Consider the following 20184-nt stretch of genomic DNA (forward strand, 5'->3'; position numbering starts at 1 on the left):
CAACTATGAAATCAAAATACCCACAACCTATCCTTCCATTGAAAATGAGAGATAAAGAAATTACAAGCTAAATTTTTTTCTAAATGGAGTAACAAGTATCTGGGACCAATACAATCCAGGCTGAATTTACACTTTTACAGAGGAAATCCTAAAGAATCTGAATGGATAAGTAAGAAGTGAAGGTGCCTCAGTGGAGGAGCCCATGTGTTATCAACAAGGCCTCCCTTCAGAAAGAGAGAGCATGGTCCAGAATGGGATGACAGTACTAAGACCAAGTATATGAATTAAACTGATAAATGAAAATGGCCAAGGTCTATACAAGAGAAAAATCTTTTAAGCTTGGACCAAAAAAAAAAAAAAAAAAAAGCCAAATCCATGCTGCATACAAATACATACCTAAAACAAAGTGATTCAGAAAGGTTAAAAATGATTTTTTTGGATGGCCAAGTAGGCAGATATAAACAAAAAGAAATTACATCAAAGTAAAATTTAGTCATAAAAGCATTAAAGAGACAAAGAAGGGAACTTATAATTTTCAAGGCTAAAATTCACAATAAAATTAACACTGTTAAGAATATCCAACATGGAACAATATTCATAAAGCAGAAACCAAAGGACATACATAAAGAAATAGGCTGATTAATAACAGACACATTTAAAGTAGCTCAACTCTTTCTTTCAGTCCAAGGTAAATCAAGTAGACAGAGGACACCTAAAGCAAATGATCACTAAGGTAGATTTTTAGAGGTGAAAACATAAACTCAGTATATATTCCAACAAAAAAATGACCTTCTTTTCAAGTACACATGAAATTTTCATGAAAACTAGCCATGTATTAGGAAAACCAGGAGTTTCAAAAAGCATAAATGACACAAAAATTATTCTCCAACTATCATGAAATAAAACTAGGAAAAATAACAATAAAAATAGTTTTTCCATATGGAAATCTGAAATCCTGGTTAAAAGATAAAATATATCATAAAATTGTAGAACTGATGAAAAGACCTACATATCAGAAGTTACAGAATTGGCAGCATTCAGAGAAAAAGACTGAAAAAGGATTAAAAAACTGAATTAAAAAAATATACTCAAAAACAGAAATGAACAACATAATAAACAGAAGAAAAGCAAAAGGAACTGGCATTAACATGTATTAATGGTAGAAGTGCAAAATGGTATAACTCATATAAAGTGCATCTGGCACTATCTTCCTAAATTAAAGACATCTTTTGCCCCTGAAATATATATGTATCAGGAAACTAACCTAAAGATATACCTGATAAAGTATGAAATGATGTAGGTATCAGGCTAGTCATTATGGTAATGTGGAACACTGTAAACCATCCACCGTCCATCAACCAGGGACCAGTGGAATAAATTCTGGTCCATCCACAAAATCGAGTACTATAAAGCCATGGAAAAAGAATGCTATGAACTCCATATATGTTATTACATGAAAAAAAGCAAGATAAAGAAGAGTACTTCAAATATTCTGTATTTTGTGAAAGGAAGTATTAGCATATATACATATACTTCTTAGATATGGTCTATGTATGTATACTTACATACACATATATTATTGTACACATATATACATAAATATCTATATACAAAAGCAGGTGGTAGAACAGGGTGAAAAGAACAGGGATGAAAGCACAGTCTCTTTGAGTATGCCTTTTTTAATGCAGTTTAACTGTGGAAACATACATGCTTTACATATCAAAAATAAAATTGAATCAAATGGGAAAAGTAAACTAATTATATTTCAAGTTCATAACATAATCACAAAGATAAAGTAATTCAGATGATCACATGGGGGGGGGGGACAAAGTGCAAGGACCAAAAGAAATGCAAAAAAATCTCAAAATTATTTTAGTAGTTTTCTTCTAAATACTTCTAAATGCTTTTCTAATATTGGCATTTTTGTTTTGAAACTATTTTATGGATATTATAATAGATAGCAAATAGTTATGTTAATGTTGATATCAATCAAGAAAGAGAAAGGGAATGCAACTATAATGTTCAAAAAGTAAATCTGAATTGGAGATATAAATGTTTGATATGTTCAATCAAAATCACAGGACAGGACAATTTGAGTATCAAAAAGTATAGTAAGACAAGTTACTGATATAAGAATAAGTATTCATAAGAATTCTGAGAAAGAGAGAATAGTAGGGAGAGAGAAAACAAGTGCAAAAACAAAGTAAAAAAATCATATGGCACCACTGAAAGTAATGAGGGCCACTAAGATCTTACTGTAAAAATCTGTCAATACAAAGGTAGGCATCTATTCCTGTATTTTTCTCTACAAACTATTTCAAGATAACCCACCAGCTCTTATTAAACCAGTGTTTAAAAGGTGGAAGGCATGTTCAGATTAGAAAACGCATTTTTCGTATCCCCAGTTGCGACTACTGATTCAGGCCACATTGATCAAAGTACGAAAGCATCAGATAAAAGTTTGCTGGAGAACTTTATAATGGAGGATTTAGGCTATCACTAGCTATATCCAATACTCAATTGTAGCATCATCAAAAGCAAATAAACACTATATGACTCCTGATGTAAGGCAATATGAAGCACAGAGCGCCACCTACGAAAAATTCCTGCTCAAAAGGCTGAATTTGAACTTAATCAAGCCCGTTGAGCTAACTTTAATTTATAAGAAATGAAATATTTACAGGCTTAGTGAAACAACTTTAGTATACTAAAGGGAAGTAAATGGACAAACAGAATGTGGGACACTGTATTGGAGAATTAATGTAGATTTTGCAACAAATCAATGGCGTGGAGGAAAAAAATGGGAGGACTATTACAGATTAGAGTCTTCAGAGACCTAACGTACATGTAATATGTGGTCATTGTGTCATGATTCAAAAAAACCCATATAATTTTGAAAAAATAAGGATATTTAGATTATGAATTATCTGTTGATTAAAGAAAACACTATTATTTTCATTAGGCATCACAATGCATTGTAGTTAAATAAAAAAAGACCATATTATTAAAAAACATCTCCTGAGGTATGAAAGGATAAAATATTATGATTTGGGGATTTGCTTTAAAAAAGAAAAAAAATTAAATCAAAACTAAAAATAGTCATGATGGATCAAATGTTGAATACAGTTATATGGAATCCCCATGTATTCATTTTTTGTAAATATTTAAAATTTTCAACAATAAAAAAAAATGAAAGAAGAGACAAAATATAAGCAAAAAAAGAAACTAATATCAAGAAGGCCTACGTACAATCAGGCCTAAATACAGGAAGTCGGCTTACTTCTACTCCTCCATCTGCTCCTCTCCCACTCCCTGATATTTCAGTCCAGATCACATTTCCTAATCACTATAGGATGGAGAAGGTGGAAAGGAGGTACCTTTGGGGGAATCCAACAATTTTAGCCATTAGTAGTACACCAGAGTAGTTCTTATCTAGTTCATAATTTTTTGGCAACCCTTGATGATTCACTAACCATTATTTAAGCCCCTATGAAGTCCCTTGAAAACTCTCACAAGTTAAATATTTTAAGAATATTAAGCCAGGTAATGAAAAAAATGAGATTTTTATTTTAGAATTCCCACACTGGAAACGTATAGATATGAGTTGAAGCTGAATTTCGGTGGGTAGAAGAGACACATTGGGTAGTAAGAAGTGAGAACAAGAACAGAACACTTTCACAACACTTGACAACACGGGGTAAGAGAGATGAGGCAATGAAAGGAATGAATGGCCATGGGAAGACTCTGACACGAGGCAGGTTATAAGTGACAGAAGAAGGCACCAGAGAAGAATGACAGGTGTATTTACAGAAAACAGAAAGGCTGGCCTTACACAAGAAAAGACATTCCTGTCACTGAATTACATGGATTATAAAGAATAAGAGTGGGAACAGATATAGATATTCAGGTATATAGATGCACAGACAGAGAGTAGTGATGGAAGGGTTTACCAGGAAAGGGTTATGACAGGTGCTGAGAAGTGCAGAAAGCATAGGATCCTTAAAAATATGATGGACCTGAACTGAGGTGTTATATTCCCCAGTAGAGCTCAGATCACTAGTGCTTATAAGGAAAGAAATGGGGAGGTGAATATACTAATCTGAGGCGCTACGAACAACCACCCCATTTGCCAGTGGTGGGAGAATATTCCTTGTGTATACATTAAAGCTAATTTTATTTCCTTCATAAATCTGGATAAAAGATTAAATAAGTATGGCTTGAATGAAATAAGCAAATTAGTGATGGTGGCCTATTCTTCAAAAGGAATAAATGAAACAAAATATAACCATGAGAAATAAATGTCTATATATTCAAATTTCATTGTTCTCACCTATTCGAGTGATTTTATTATGTGAAAGTTCAAGATTTTGGATATTAGTGCAGCCATCCAAACCATGAAAAGAAGTCAGTTGATTTTTATTAAGAAGAACAACACTGAGATTTTCCAAATTTTCACAGTCGATAGTCTCAATGTGGTTTTCCTAAAACAAAGAACAAATGTAATTAGTTTTATTTCAAGGGCTTATTATTGAAATGTCTAAAGCTTGCAAAAAGAGGAAAGATGAGATATATGATCTTCAAATGAATATCTGAATCCCTGACTTTTAAGATAACTATGCAGAATCTTATATTATCTAGATGAAAATATTAAGTAACCAAACAAATAATTAACTGATTTTGTATTTATTAATAATCTTTTAAAATATAGGAAATATAGAGTCTTATATGACAAAATATTTCAAACAATTTAAATGAACAAGAGTAAACATTTGGTCATAGTTGCTATAAAACTTTTTTTTTTTTTAAAGAAGTCAAGCAATGAAAAAGTCAAAATCTCCCCATTCCCCCTCCTCGGTCCCTTTTGCTTTCTTCCGCTATAGAATTGAATTAGGCATGTATCTCATATATAGATTTACACATTTATTAAACATACCCAATTCTGTAATACATAATGTTGGTCTTGACATCAAGATATGTTAAGAATGCAACAGCAATTCTCTTTTTCAATACTTCAGAAAGATAAATGGGCCTTTAAGAATCTTAAGGGTATAGTCTCACAGCATCCCTCTCAAAATACCTATGAATATAGCCTTTGTCTAATGGAGTAAACTTACTAACAAGCATAGGAAACCCACAAAGTTTGAAAAGAAAATCATATTGGTGAAAGCCCTGTCAGTTTAAACTGAAAAGAGTGTAACTCAAACAAACAAACAAACAAAAAAACCCACTGGACATCCTCATAATCTTTTATGGGAAATAAACAGGTTAAGAAAAATTACCAGCTGCAGAACAGGGCACTTCTTATGGAAAAGAAAGTATGCTTTGAGAATGGAGTTAAAAGCCTAGAGGGCAGAACCAAGAGTCACAGAGAACCATTCCTATGGAGTAGAACCAAGTCCTTATTACAGAATTGATGATATGTGCTTAGTTATGGACCAAGAACTACCAAGAGCTTCTTGTCTTCTCCATATTGAATGGGAATGACTCTTGTAATTAATTAGTCCTGTCTCACCATTGTATATGGGTATGTGCAGGCGGGAGTAGGGAGGGAAGACAAGTCTTCATTTAACTTCATAGATCACAGAGTTGAAAACTCTCTAAGAGCAGATCATCTCCTCCTGTATCTGATTTAGATGAGAAGTTTCTGTACTTCAACTCTGAGTCTGATGCCACAAGCTGATGAGACTTTGGGATCTTTAGGACATAAGTATCTTTTGTACGTGGGAAGGATGTGGCTTATTAGGAGCCAGGGGGTAGATTACGGTAGACTGTTACTTTGAGAGCACCTCCCAACAAACCTCACAACCCAATATTGACACATCCACACAGTCCCCTCCCACATGAGCTGAAAGCTTAGCCAACAGAACATAAGTTAGCATGATGCCAGCAGATGCTTGATAAGCGCTTCATATTGAAGTTTGTCTTTTTGGAACGCTTACCCTGTAAAGATACCCAAGATAGCAGACACACACAGAGAGAGAGAGAGAGAGAGAGAGAGAGAGAGAGAGAGAGAGAGAGAGAGAGAGAGATTGGAATTCCAACCTCCCAAGGCACCAGACATGCAAAAGACATAGACATTTTGGACATTGCAGCCCCAGCTGCAAATTACATAAGAGACACAGTATGAAGCGGATGAAATGCCCAGACAAGCCTGCCTCAATTCATGGCCCACAGAACTGTGAGCAAATCAAATGGTCACTGTTTTTAATTCACTGAGTAAGGTGGTCATTTGTTATACAGCAAAAATTAACAAAAACAATAACTATATCATCTGTAAGTAGAGAGAAGTAATTTCCGGGTCATATCACCTAATCATTTCCCTTGTATGGTTCTCACAAGTTTTGACCCTTGACCTCTTGAGACCCTAAATTACACGTTATTTTAATAAATTTTTCTTCAAAATTATCATTTCTTAAGTGTACACATGAATTCATTTTATATTTTAAGATAAAGAGTAGAAGAGAAGACATACCTGTGCATCAATGTACTTTAATTTTTTGCAGTTACTCAGGCTGTGCAAAGAAGTTAATCCACAGCGTCGAAGAGACAGAAACTGAAGATTTGTACACTCTGTCAGTGTGGAGACGTTACAGCCTGGCAAATCTTGAAATGTAATTGTTGTAACCTAGAGAATTCAAGAAAATTGGAGAGCACAGCACTATCTGACTATAATGAATATAAACTATTTCAGCCTTGCAAACCTGTTTTTACAAAATTCATCTAAGAAAAGTAATGCTATATATTGAAATCCATATTTATTAACAATTCAATTTCATTGAAGCTATCTGGCCACCTTGCCACTTTTGTTTCCTCACAGAAAGGCAAATTAATGCAAACATTTATGATCAATTCAATTCAAGAGTAATATGCATAGAAGCAATAATATACTCATTTATTAGTTCACTTCCTGATTTTTCACCAAATTCACTTTCCTTGTTTTTCATGTCCTTGGTATTATTTTCAGAGTTACACTATATAAATGTTTAGGACCCGTGTTTGACAGTATCTTATGGGATACCTGAAAAGTACCAGAAGTCACAACAGGCCAGGGGATAGATTTTATATCTAATCTGCCATGCTTCAACTAGAATAGCTCAGTTATCTTCGAAAAGAGAAGCAAGTTTGACTGAGAAGAGATATTATAGAAACTGTAAGAAGTAGAAACATGCAATAATAATTGAATCATGTAAAACACAAACAACATTCTATTACAAGTCTTCTGTATTAAAAAGGTATGAATTATTCTTTACTACTGAATAATGTAATATACCCAGAGCATATAGAATCTGCAGTATAACAAATCATGAATAGTAATTACGTTTACATTTACAACATTTCTTATTATTGAGATATTACTGTGAACTCAATACTCCATAAAGCTTTTTTCCTAAGGAACATTTCTCTTTTTGGTTTAAGTCTTTTTAACTAAAGAAAATTCAATATCAAAGAATGTATTTAATTCTATGGCATGTCTATTAAGGGCTACAATTACAGTTCTACAAGAATATGTCAGGGAAATTTTTTGAGATTACTGAAAAGCAGTCCACTTATTAAACTCAAGAGATCTCACTCAAGCAAAATTGGCACAGGAATAAGTTAGTAACATGTTAGTTCTTCACTATGATTGAGTCCCAGCACTGAAATAACTGTACGATCTAAATCACTTCGTAGGAAGAACTTTTTCATATTTTCATATTGCCACATTACAAATCCTAAGGCTAAGTTTCCTACGTACTGAGTAACAATTTTTAAATTATTGGCTTTATAGGAAGAGTTTAGTGTATATCATACTCAAAAGAAATTCAAAAAAAGGGTCTATTGAAGTTTATACCACTATTGGTTCTGAAAAAGCTGGAAAAGTATAAAATTCTTAACTGCAGTCAATCCTCTACATATGAAGTATTTCCTGTGCATTCAATTAAATTAAGTTTTGAATTTACACATTTATGTAAGTGAATGAGAAGACCACATGTTCACGGACTATAAAGAAAGGATTAGTCTACTCCTTGCTTTAAGTAGCGAAAGCAGTAACTAATATCTTAAAAAACTTGGTGAATAAAATTTTCTAGTTTCATAATTATTTTAGCAATTTCTCAATTACGCATAACCTAAAACAACTTTTGAAACTAATTTCTCTTTCATAACTTTTCAGAGAGAAAAGTATTCATCCACTTGTGTCAAGATAAGTGCTGTGTAATGCTCATTTAATCTGTCCACAAAGAACTACTATAAATTATGTAATTGGAAAACAGGCTCTATACTAAAACACTGAATGCACTATCCAGACTTGAGCACTTAAAAACTGAAAACCCTACAGCTGCAACTTTATGGTAACAGATGCTACTCTACCTTATAATTTATATTATCCTTCCCGATATAATTATACGCTGCTTACAATCAACTATATAAACATATAAACACAATTAAGTTCTGGCTATTATGATGTGGCGACCTAATTACAGTGCAGGAATGACAACTGCTGCAGTGTCCTTGTGAAGGTCCTACTTTTGAATATGAGGCATTTCATGCCATTTTCTCCTCCCTTTTATTAAACATTTAAAATTTTTTCCTTATGCTATAGAAATTTATTCTCTACCCCACACAACATGTGAAATTAAATAAATTTTTACATCTCTATTTACATCTACATGCATGACAATAATCACATAAACAAAACTGCTTTATGCTCCCAAAATTGAGGTCAATACAGAGTGAGTCCTCATAGGTGTTCATTACTGTGTGGTTAGCCTGAAAAAGGGCAACTGGGGCACAGTTAATGGTCACTAAATGCTTCCTAAATAACTGAATGAATAAACCTCCCTAGCCCTGTGACAAAACTAAAATATATTTATAGCATTCATAGTTTCTTTCCCTTATAAAAGGTAATATAAAAATATTTGAAAAAATAATATTTTAGGGCTCTCGTGATTTGAAAATAAACTGGTCCACCTATAGAAGCTATGACTCATTCATTATATTTTAATAAAAGATCACAATTCAGTTTTCCACTTAATCACCTGTATTTCCCCAAATCCTAGACAGTTTTGGTACATAAAACTGAGTTCACTCTGTTATTCTTGAGTTCAGCCCAAGGAGTGTCAGTCATCTATGGTAAACTAAATGCAAAAGTAATGAAAGCATGACTCTCTGTTTTGCTTTGTTTGGTGCCACAATCTCAAATCTATTCAACGTGGAGAAATAATATTGTTTAAAAAATCGGCTGCAAAGAGGTAGAATCTGAGCTATGATTAGTGGCTTAAAGGAAAGAGAATCTAACTTTAATCCTGTACTGTCACACCAGTTTATTACAATTTGCCTTGAATGAAGGAAGTAAGACACTCTGATCTAAAAGTTAATTATCTCCTAAAATCTTATCCATGCTGTTATAAACTCATAGCAAAAAAAAACAAAAAAAAAACAACAACAAAAAAAACCCTTTAAGCTAGTACTCTTTTTTGTCGCTGTTATTTAAAAGCAAGTTATCATTAGTAGCAAAATATCAAAAATAAAAGAAAAATGAATTAGTTAAAGCACTGAAACTAGAAAAAAATAAAAATATGTTAGTTGTCAGTAATCACTGATCCTCAGTCACATCCTTTTGGGATATCATTGCATACGGTACATGGTCCAGCATTTTCAACTCTGTAACTTCTTTGACGAAACAGGCTATTACTCTTCAGATGTTTGAGATCCACATATGACAATTGACTATTACATATATTAGGGGCCCGAGATCAGATTCTTTACATGTAGTATTTTAAAACTCAACAATCCTATAAAGTAAATGTTGCTCTTCCCGGTTTACAGAAGACAAAACTGAGGCTTAGAAAGGGAAAGGTGAAGCACCTTGCACAAAGTGACACAACTAGTAAACGGCAGAAATAAAATTAGAACCCTGATCTCACTTGACACTGGGCTTGTTAGTGCTTTATTACATTACACTCAAATAATTTTTATATTAATTTCCTTTTTAATCAAGTTACACTATTTAAATTGTGAAGCTAATAATAACATGGAGATAAGATTCAGTTGGACTTATTTATCAATCCATTTATCCATCCTCCCCACTCACCCATCTCATAGTCAAGGAATGAAAATCACTATTTCCTGGCAATACATAAAGCAGTACGGACAAGAGGCAGACTTGATTCATGTCCTGAAGGTTCAAAGTAAGAGAGTAACATAGGCAAAATGAATTGATTACTGGGTGAAATTCCAGAAGAGTAAAATTTTCTCTTCTAAAAGTCCACTCTAGAAGGACTTTACAAAGATGACAGATAAGGATAAAGATCTGAGGCTAGAAGATTAGAAAATCTAAGTAAGAAAGTGAGCTCATGGGTCAGTAGCAGTGGTGAATGAAGATACCACGATAATCCATCTCTGAAACAGAGTCATTAAAAGATGGTTTTTATAACCCTTCAGCATTTATATGGCACATTCACATTTCTTTTCATCTTTGTACTATATATTTGATGCTTCAAGGAAAAATAAAATGTTTGAAATAGTTGTTTGAATAGTGTTCAGAGAATTAAAGGGTCCTTTGGAACACTGCTTCTCAAATTAGTCCATGAACCAGTATCAACCCAGGGGCACTGTAAAAACGCAGAACACTGGGGTTGATCAACAAACCTAATGAGTCGAATCAACATTTTAACAAATCCCCTGATGATCTGTATACACATTACTGCTTGCAAGGTTTTACTCTAAGAAGTAAAAGAAAATATTAATCCTCACTTTATGCAAATTGACAAGAATTACACAGAAGGAACAGAGTGGGCAGAAGAAGAAACATCAAGGAGAAAAAGGTTCATTCACCTTAACTTCCTCAGTGCTCTTCTCATAGGTCAGAACAGAGACTCACAAGAAAAGAGAAGGGGACTACTGGTTTCTCTAGCTTTGGAAACAAATACTGTAGGCAAGAAGCTGTCCCTGATGCCTAGCCCAGATAGATACTCATGAGGAAGATGACTTTAAATAAATAGAATAGTTAGTATCTAATGTTATCCATTTAGAAAGCCTGCAGTAACATCTTAAAGTAGAAAAAGAATGATTTCACAGATAACAAAGCGAAAGAAAAAAATGTAACACAAGAGATATTGAGAAATTCTATACATAGTTCTATAGATCTAATGGATATGAAAAATACATTGCCCAGGAAAAAAGAGGACACTTCAAAGTAGTTCTTGGACTTTATACTGTTCTTTCACATCCTAGAGATCTCTTTAAATCCCACTACCTTATTATCCTCTCACAGAATACCTTGAAATCTTAAAGCAAGTATCAAGATATGTATTAATATATTCATCTGTGTATTTGTTTAAAGCCTTTTTGTCCACCAAAGTCAGCTCCATAAGGGTAAAGACTGAGATTTTTTTCTATCCTTCTAATCTAACAGTAAATATGGATTGATCATATTGGAGAAGAATATCTGCTGAGTGAATGAATTAAATAATCCATATGTATTAATACGAATGCTTCCTTTCCTAGGCATCTGTCTATATCAAGAAACTAGATAAACTTTATTAAATATATTTAAGTTTCAGGTCCTAGCTAAATATATGAATTTTAATCGTAAGTCTTTCCTAGTATTGCACTATTTAAAATAGTCTTTCCTGTTTTTCTACACATTTGTTAATTTCTGTCTTAATTTTGATGGAAACTATAGACCCCGTAAGAGGAAAATTAGTAACATATGGTGACAACTATTTTAAATTTCAGGCATATATTCACCATGTTTACATAGCATGTGTCTAAATAATTATGTTTTTACATAGATATTCTAGAGTCTTCCACTGTTGTAAGCCCTTCTTTCACAGTATTTGTGAAATCCAGTTCAGGGAAATCCACTTCATTCTGGAAGGAGCCACTAGGTGGTGCTCTGGCCCAGGACTAAAAGCAAACTAACTCCTAACGGGAGTATAAAGTTAGGAGTTTCCCACTCTAATTCAACCCTACATTCCCAGATGCCTCTGTTCTGGGAAGCTTGATAATGGCTGCAGGGCCCTTGAACCAGGTTTCAAGATGGAAATCAAAGCTCTATATAGTGCTTCACTGAAGGAGTAGATGCCCTAAACAATTTTAAATGAGGAAATTTTTACAATACATCTCTTCTCAAATGGGAGCAATATTTAATGAAATACTCATTGATTAAGAGACAGAATTCTTGGATCAAAATAGGCCTTCTATGAAGATTTTTAAAGTTACATTTTAGAGAATCAATTAAAATCCAATATGAAAATGCATTATAAAATACCTGCTGTAAAGTATTCCAAGGACCACATCGAAGAATTTGTAGTGTGTTCAAAGGGGGCATCACGTTGGCTGGGCATTTTACAAGTCTTTTTCTCTTAACAGTTTTCTTTTGTTGATTTTGTTTGAAAATTTCAAACCAAGGTTTAAATGATTTTATCCAAGCTAGCCTCTTTTCTTCAATAGAAGATAGAAGTGCTGGTTCTGGTACAGAGCAGGTCACCATATTTTCACATTCCTCTCTGTTTTCATGACATTCTTCTGGAATTTCTTTAGTCTGAGACTTCAGAGAGTTTATTTCTTTAAAAACCAAAGAGTTTTTTGCATTAGAGCCACCCAAGTCTTCACAAGGAGCATGTCTACCTAAAATATGATTTTGCTTGTTAATTTTACCTTCTACATTTGTCAAAGCATCACTGGTGTTAAAAACGACATCACTATTCAGTGCACTGTCTTTTGGGTTAGTTTCTTTAGATTTTATATCAGTTTCATTTTCCTGTATTACATCTTCTCCTATATCTTCAGAACTTTCTAATTTTAGTGGTAGTTTTTGTTTCATTGGAATCACTGAAATTCTCCTCTTATCACTCTCTTCACATGACATTCCATTCTGTTCTAATATCCCTTCTTTTTCTACTTTTCGTGACTTATTTTGTTGATTATCATTGGTTGCCCTCAGTGCGTCGTTGTTTCTCACCTCCTTCATCTCTTGATTATGCCCCAATATGATTGTTCGGGCCTCTTGTCTCGTGGTCTCTTTTATGGCAGGTTTCATGACTTCCTCTTTTTGTATTGGAGACTTTAATTCTTGCAGCTGAAACTCTTCTTTCACATTTTCTTTTAGATCTGGGTCTTCTAATTGAGTGTTTTTGTCTATATTTTCATTTTTCCTTGCTTGCTTACCCAATTCTTCTGCACACTGTTTTGCTAGGTTTTCACTTTTTTCTTCCATTTTAAATTCTGCCAAGATTGCTTGGTTTGATACAGGTTCTCTGACTTGCACTTGCATTGATTCCTTCAACACAAGCTGTCTGCCTACATTTTCCCTCTCATTCGATTCCTCAGCTAGCCAAGGGGTAACATCTTCCCACTCCTTTGACGTCTCATCCCCTGGACTTTCAGCTACATTACCCTTTCTCTTTGAGGCATCTTCAGCAGTTAACTGTTTGGCATTATATTCTCCCTTCCTTAATGCTCTGCATGTGATTAGCTGTTTTCTTGCCTCTTCTCTTAATCTCAATTTTTCCTTGTTTAGTAGTTGCTCTCTTACTTGTCTCAGGATGTTCTTTTTTTCTTCATATTCTTTTTCTCTCCTTTTCCTTCCCTCTTGCTTCTGCTTTTTTATCTCTTCTTCTATTCTTTGTTCCTCTTCTAATTTTTTCCTTTTTTCTTCTTCCATCTGACGTATTTTTGCTTCCTTTTCCTTCCACTCTTGCACTTTCCTTTTCTTGCTTTCTACTTGTTCCTTTATGAGTGGGCCATATTTTTGGTAAGCCACGAATGCTTTATATTTAGCTTGAATTTTCACAGCTGCATTATGCTGCAGTTTTAACAAACGCATTTTTTCTTTTTCCTGTAGGTCTTTAAATCTTGCTCTTTCTTCTTCCATTTGTAAGTGCAAGTTTCTAATAAATTCCTAAATAAAGTAAGATAAATAGCAGTCAACATAAACTAAACGTGTGATGTCACTAAAATATCACTTGAAACACAGACTGAAAACAAATACTAAAATTGAAGTCACAATAAAGATAGTATAAAAGTCACTTAGAAGAACTAAAGTAATTTATTTTGAATGGTATATTAATTTTTAAAATATTTAGTTGCTTCTATCAAGTTAGTAAGTTGATACTTTAATATGGTTATACCATGCCACACAGATACAAATTAAGGAATTCCTTGAAGACAGAAAGCATATGAAATCAGAATGACACAGAATAAAAAGCAAGAAAAACTATAAGCTAAAAATCGTGTAGGAGAAAAGGACTTCAAACTTTCTGAGATGGGAGTTCTGATAAAAGGACTTCCAGATTGAGCACAGAGAATACAGAATCAGGGAATTATTTTGTGAGACTGATCACAGCAGGAAGGTGACGTAGTACATACATATAAGCCACGCGAAGAACTAGCCTAGTCACACATCTTATCCTTTCTTAACTATTAAGGGAGTTGATAAGCACATACTGCATCAAATGAGATAATCTGGAGGTGGGTGAGAAAATATCATTATCACTGAAGTCCTAAAACAAAAGTAAAGAGGTCAACAAAATTTGGCAAATAGTTGATGAAAACTAACACAAAGAATGTGAGGCAATGAAATGGTTCAATAAGCAGAGGCAAAACCAATTTCTGAGAAGAGAGCTATTTAAATCAAGTAAAATTAAAATAAAGGTATTTTTAATAAAAACGTTTAAACAGGAAACACCTCATATAAAATGAAATGCAAGTGCTCAATAAAAATTTATGACTCACTCAAACAAACAAAAATCAAGATAAAATGGCTGACCAGCTGATTGCCTAAAGAAAAACTTCAAAATTAGGTGTTTCCTAGAACAACATACAAAACAACAAAGCCATGAAATATATGACACAGATATTCAGAACCAAGGAAAAAAAAGGGAAGAGAATAATAGAAATGCATGTTTTCTAAATCAAAAAAGGCCATAAGAGAAAGAGCTGGGTTAACCTCTTACACACACACACACACACACACACAGGCGTGTGCACAATAATACACTCATATGGATGCTAGCAATATTTTGGAATCCTAAGGAATGTAACCTCCATGAAGGCAAGGATTATTTTCTGTTTTATTCACCGCTGTATCTTGAGTACTTAGAGAAGTGCCTCGCACACAGTGGAAAACCAGCAAATATGTGTGGATGAATGTAAAAAGTGAAAAATTCTAAAGCTTCAAAAGAATGCAATGAATGAGTATCAAATTTGCAATCATAGAGAGCAGGTGAAAAAAATACATAAACATGCAATGGAGTTATATGTTTAAACCGCTAAAACTAAACAGTAATAAACCTGGATTCTGTATCCAAGAAAAGAAATCATTCAGTTTTAAAAGTAAAATCAAAACATTTTCAGTTGTCCAAACACTGAGAAAATTTGTCATCCAAAAGTATTTTTTTACAAGTATTTAGGTATATACTCCAGGAAACGAAAACTGAGTCCAGAAAACAGGGGAAGACTGAGGATTCAAAAAACATTAATGATCAAAGAAACCCTTAACACTTAGCAGTTAAATTATTTATTCTGTCTTCTTTCTTCCATCATTTCCCTCAAGGAGTCCGCTGGTAGTTTACGGTTGCTCCTTTGTCGGTAGTGTGCCTTGTTCTCTGGCTACTTTTAAAGATTTTTCTCCTCCTTGTCTTGAATTTCAATAGTTATACTATTAAATTCCCAGGTGTGATTTTCTTTGCATTGATTCTACTTGAGGATCTTGACTTATCTTCAAATATTCAGATTGATTTTCTAAAAACAATTTGAAACCATTTCAACTATTATCTCTTCACCCATTGCTTCTGCTCCATTCTCTCTGTCCTCTCCTCCCAAGATTACCATTTATAGATATTTTTATCTTTTCATGATGTATCACATATTTCTTGTGCTCTTTTCTGCTTTTCCCACTTTTGTTCTCTCTGTGCTTTATTTTGGGTATTTTCTACTGACTTCTCAGTTTCACTAATGTTCTCACCTGCTGTGTCAAATCTACTGTCCAACTTAGCATTGAACTTTTCAACTCAAGAACATACACTTGATATTTCATTATAGATTCCAATTTTCTTTTCATATAACCTGTTTAATTATTTTGCTGTTGCATGATAGTTATAAGGATTCTAATGGCTCTCCTGACTCCAACATTTGCATTACCTCCAGGTGAGTTATTACTGTCTTATTTTTTCTTGTCATTCATAATGAATCTGTGTCTTCACATGCCTAACCAACTTTTTTTCACTTAAAGATGGACAGTATAAGCCTACTTTTTTCAGACATGTGCTTACATAAAATTTAAAAAAGACTTGAAGGAAATGCAATGATAGGTGATACTACATTTGGCTGGATTACAGAATTATGGGAAATTTTATCCATTCTTATAATTACTTACAATAATTTTATATAAAACTGTAGTAAATAAAAGTTAAAACTTAATAAATGTGTCATCAGAATCATCTTAAATTTAAAGGGGCTATTAACACATTCAATTAGTTCTGTTAAAGAAATGCAGTAAACTTTCATAACAATCCTCAGTCATAATGAAATGTTCATAACAGTGTATTTCTTCAAACCTTAAAAGAAATTTTAGAATTATAATTTATTATAGACATGTTCACTCACTGAACTACTTTATTTTCATTTTGGGACATTTTATTTCAAGGAGAGTTTCTAATGATTAGTAAATTTTGAAAACTTTAGTAAATTAAATCTTACACCAACTAGGCAATATTATTCTAAGATATTCATTCCAAGCATAGTAATTTATTTCAAATAAAGAATAATCATTGTGTTGCTTAAAAACAACAAATCCATACCTGATGCTGTTTAAATTTCTCTTTCCAAATTTTCTCTTCTTTATGGAGTTCATCATTCATCTTGTCCTGTTCTTGCTGAACATATGATGATATTGAAATACTTTATTCAAATATCAAATAATATTATGTTTATTATATACGATTCTTACAATATTTATAAACAATGATCAAAGATAATAACTCATCCAATGGTCCTCAATTATCAGAACTGGGATAACAACTTTAATCTCAACCCAAAATATATAAATGACACTTGGGGTTCCCATTTTGAGCACATAAACATGTTTGCAATGGGGAGAGCTGTTTTATTTATTTCAGTACATATATTCACATACTAAAGTGCATTGGCTAAAAGTACTGTTGGACAATGCAAAAATTACAAATAATAATGTGTGCAAGATAGGTTTTACATTACAATTTTTTTCTCCCCACACCATTCCATTTAATTCACATAATAAATCAGTTCCGAGGGTAATTGTTTTCTTTCATCAACTCCTTATTAGCATCTATTTTGTTAAGGCTCTGCAGAATAAACAAAGATTAGTAAAATACAATCCCTTTCCTCAAAACCTTTACCTTTAATATGGGAATATTATCAGATGTTCACACAATACCCCAAATTTAGCAGAGTAACTTTATCACAAGAGAAGAACTATGAGGTTTACAGTAGGAATAGGTGTTATAATTAGAGGATCATGAAAGGTTTCATACAGAAGATTGTATTTGAAATGATTAGGCTTTTAAGGGATTATATAAACATGTTAGGCATGTTAAATGTTTTTGACCTAGGAAAAACATTACAGCTCTGCTTTGAGAAAATTTTAAGGTGACTTTAGAGTTAGAGAAAGTGAGCCAAGGAGACACTAAGGAGATCAGTGAAGTAGGTGTAGAGAAATCCATGTGAGAGTCAACGAGGGCCTTCCATAGACGGGTGGCAGCAATCAGAAGAGATGCAGAAACAACGTAAATACGAAACCACCACAAACTGCCAACAGACTGGATAAAAGGAAGCAGGAAAAGTTCTTTGGACATTATCTTATAGGAGCTGTGGGAACTTTTGATGGCCTTTAAGCAGGGAAATCATTTTTTTAAGAAAATAATTATCCTTCTTACTGCACTATGGTGCACGAGTTTACAGAATACAAGACCAAAAGTAGGGAGAGAAATTAGAGAGTATAGTAAGTATTCCAAGCTAGCCATTATGACACTGTGAACTATGGATTAACAGTAGATATATGGATGAGACAATGGACAATACAACAAGACAGAAGAGTCAAAAATGGTCCTCATCTTTCTAGCTTGGACTGTGGTAATAAGTGTGACTCATCAAAATAAGGAATACCAGAGGAAGGTCATGATTCAGAAAGAAAGTGCATTCAGTTTTAGATACATTAAGTTCTGCGTATAAAAGAGCTATGTAGTTTGCTTTTTTTGTTGTTGTTGTTATAACCATAGACTTGGTTCTGAACAGCCATGGTTGTGGATGAGATTTTCTTGAAAGTACACAGAAAAAGAAAAGAAAGGACAAAGGATGGAATTCTTGGTAGGACCACATTCAAGGAGAAAGAGAGAAAGAGAAGCCTAAAATAGGTATAAAGGAAGAATGGCCAAACATGTAAGAAGATAATCAAGGAAGTATGGCCCCATAGAAGTCAAAAGAAAAAGAAATGGTCAGCAATCAAATTTTTACTGGCATAAAATGCTACAGAGGACAAAATAAAAACTGAAACAGAACCTGTGAGTATGGGTCTAGAAATCATTGGTTATTTTTGTCAAAAGCAGTTTTATTCATTGTTGTGATGGTGATAGATACCTAGCAGGTTTCAGACTGAATGAAAGACAAGGAAATGGATAGAGCAAAAGGAGCTACTCCGTAAGAAGCCTGACTGTGATGAGCAGAGCTAAAGAGCAGCTAAAGTGAGACATATAAACCCAGATGATCTCATGATTTTTCTTCTGTTTTTGTCCCTAGGATGGGGGAAAACTGAACATGCTTATAAACAATAAGAAAGGAAGTAGTTGTAGGGGTGTTTCAGCATATAGGAAAAAATAGAGGTAAAATAGAAAATGACAGAATATAGAGCAAAGAAGGCAAGGCTAGCCTTTGGTAGAAGAAACCTTTCTTACTGAGGTAAGAGCAAGCAAAAGAAAAAAAAGGTGACAACATAGATTGATGCTAACTAGAAGTGGAGGAATTTCTTAACTGATGCAAAAATGTTATGTGATCATTTGCTAATAATGAGGAGGAAGGAATTGAGTATAATTCTTAAGGAAAGAGATTTACAATCGATGTTTTGGAAAATGGAAGAGGAAGCTAACAACGGACACAGAAAAGAATTACTGAATAAGTAATATTTAGAATCTATCATAAAATTATGGAATGGTCCCACTGGGAAACTGTTAAGGCCCAAGGCATAACAAAGCACACAGTTAGGAACTTATTAAGACTACTGATGTCAAATATGTTTTTAAAATCATAATTTTATGATATAGCAAGAATCACTTTCAAAAACTAAGTTACCATTCTTTGAGGGTAGGGCCCTGGTATTAAAACGCTTTTGTACCATCTTAGCATATAGCTAAAAGCTTTGTCCTTGAAGTAGTCAGTAAATTTTTGTTATAAAACAAATAATAATTACAATTTGGCAGAACAGAATTTAAAAATCAGATTTTTTTTTTTAGAAAACACCTGAAAATATCACTAACAACCAATAGCAATGATGCATTTTAGCATAAGCCAGCAAGTACTACTCCAATAAGCTACCTTATAGCCACTCCTATTCTGGAATTGAAAAAAAAAGCTTCTGACTTTTGAAAATGACTAATCTGGCCTGTGGAAAGGAAAATATAACTAAAAGAAAGTGAAAGATTCATAGCTTACTATTAGGAAAAGTCATGGCTAAACTAGTTCTGCAATATTATCATTGGTTATAATTTATTTATTTTCTGTGTAATCAGGAAATGTAATATACTCAATATAGAGTGGCTAGAACACCCTGAACTGCATATGTAACTACTTGCCAATGTACCCCACATGGAACACTCAAAACTCGTAAGTTCTGAGTAATACATAGATCAACTTTAGCAATGTAACACAGAGAAGTGAGCCCTGCCTGCTATCCTTACATTCTAAGGATCCTGATGGCCCACAAGTAGGTCCTAGAAATCCACCCATTTCTCAAGATGCCAATACCATGACCTAAGGATGTGGACCTCCTGGGTTGCAGTTGGGGGGAAACAGAAATAAAAACAACACAAAACTCCTTCGCATCAAAAATTTCTAGTCCCAAGAATTAGCTCAATTATGGGAATAAGCCATCACCTACATGACTGAACCACTTCAACCAAGTATGTTTTACATAATTACTAGATAGCAAACCACACAGCAAGGACATTACAT

General features: G+C 33.5%; 1 protein-coding gene across 9 annotated transcripts in view; it reads right to left on the bottom strand.

Moving 5' to 3' along the window:
- LRRIQ1 (leucine rich repeats and IQ motif containing 1) overlaps nt 1–20184 on the bottom strand; it is a 178788-nt gene that overhangs the window by 147349 nt on the left and 11255 nt on the right. For all 9 annotated transcript variants that reach the window (XR_012078573.1, XR_012078574.1, XM_072973310.1 and 6 more), the window contains exons 7-10: nt 16785–16859; nt 12254–13885; nt 6473–6625; nt 4331–4481 (exon numbers count right to left, since the gene is read on the bottom strand). Coding sequence is in view for 7 of the 9 variants with exons in the window: in XM_072973310.1 (XP_072829411.1) it covers nt 4331–4481; nt 6473–6625; nt 12254–13885; nt 16785–16859 (2011 nt within the window). In the remaining 2 variants the exon portion in view is untranslated. The remainder of the gene's footprint in view (nt 1–4330; nt 4482–6472; nt 6626–12253; nt 13886–16784; nt 16860–20184) is intronic.

This window comes from Vicugna pacos, chromosome 12, assembly GCF_048564905.1.
Source record: "Vicugna pacos chromosome 12, VicPac4, whole genome shotgun sequence".
Lineage (NCBI taxonomy): Eukaryota > Metazoa > Chordata > Mammalia > Artiodactyla > Camelidae > Vicugna > Vicugna pacos.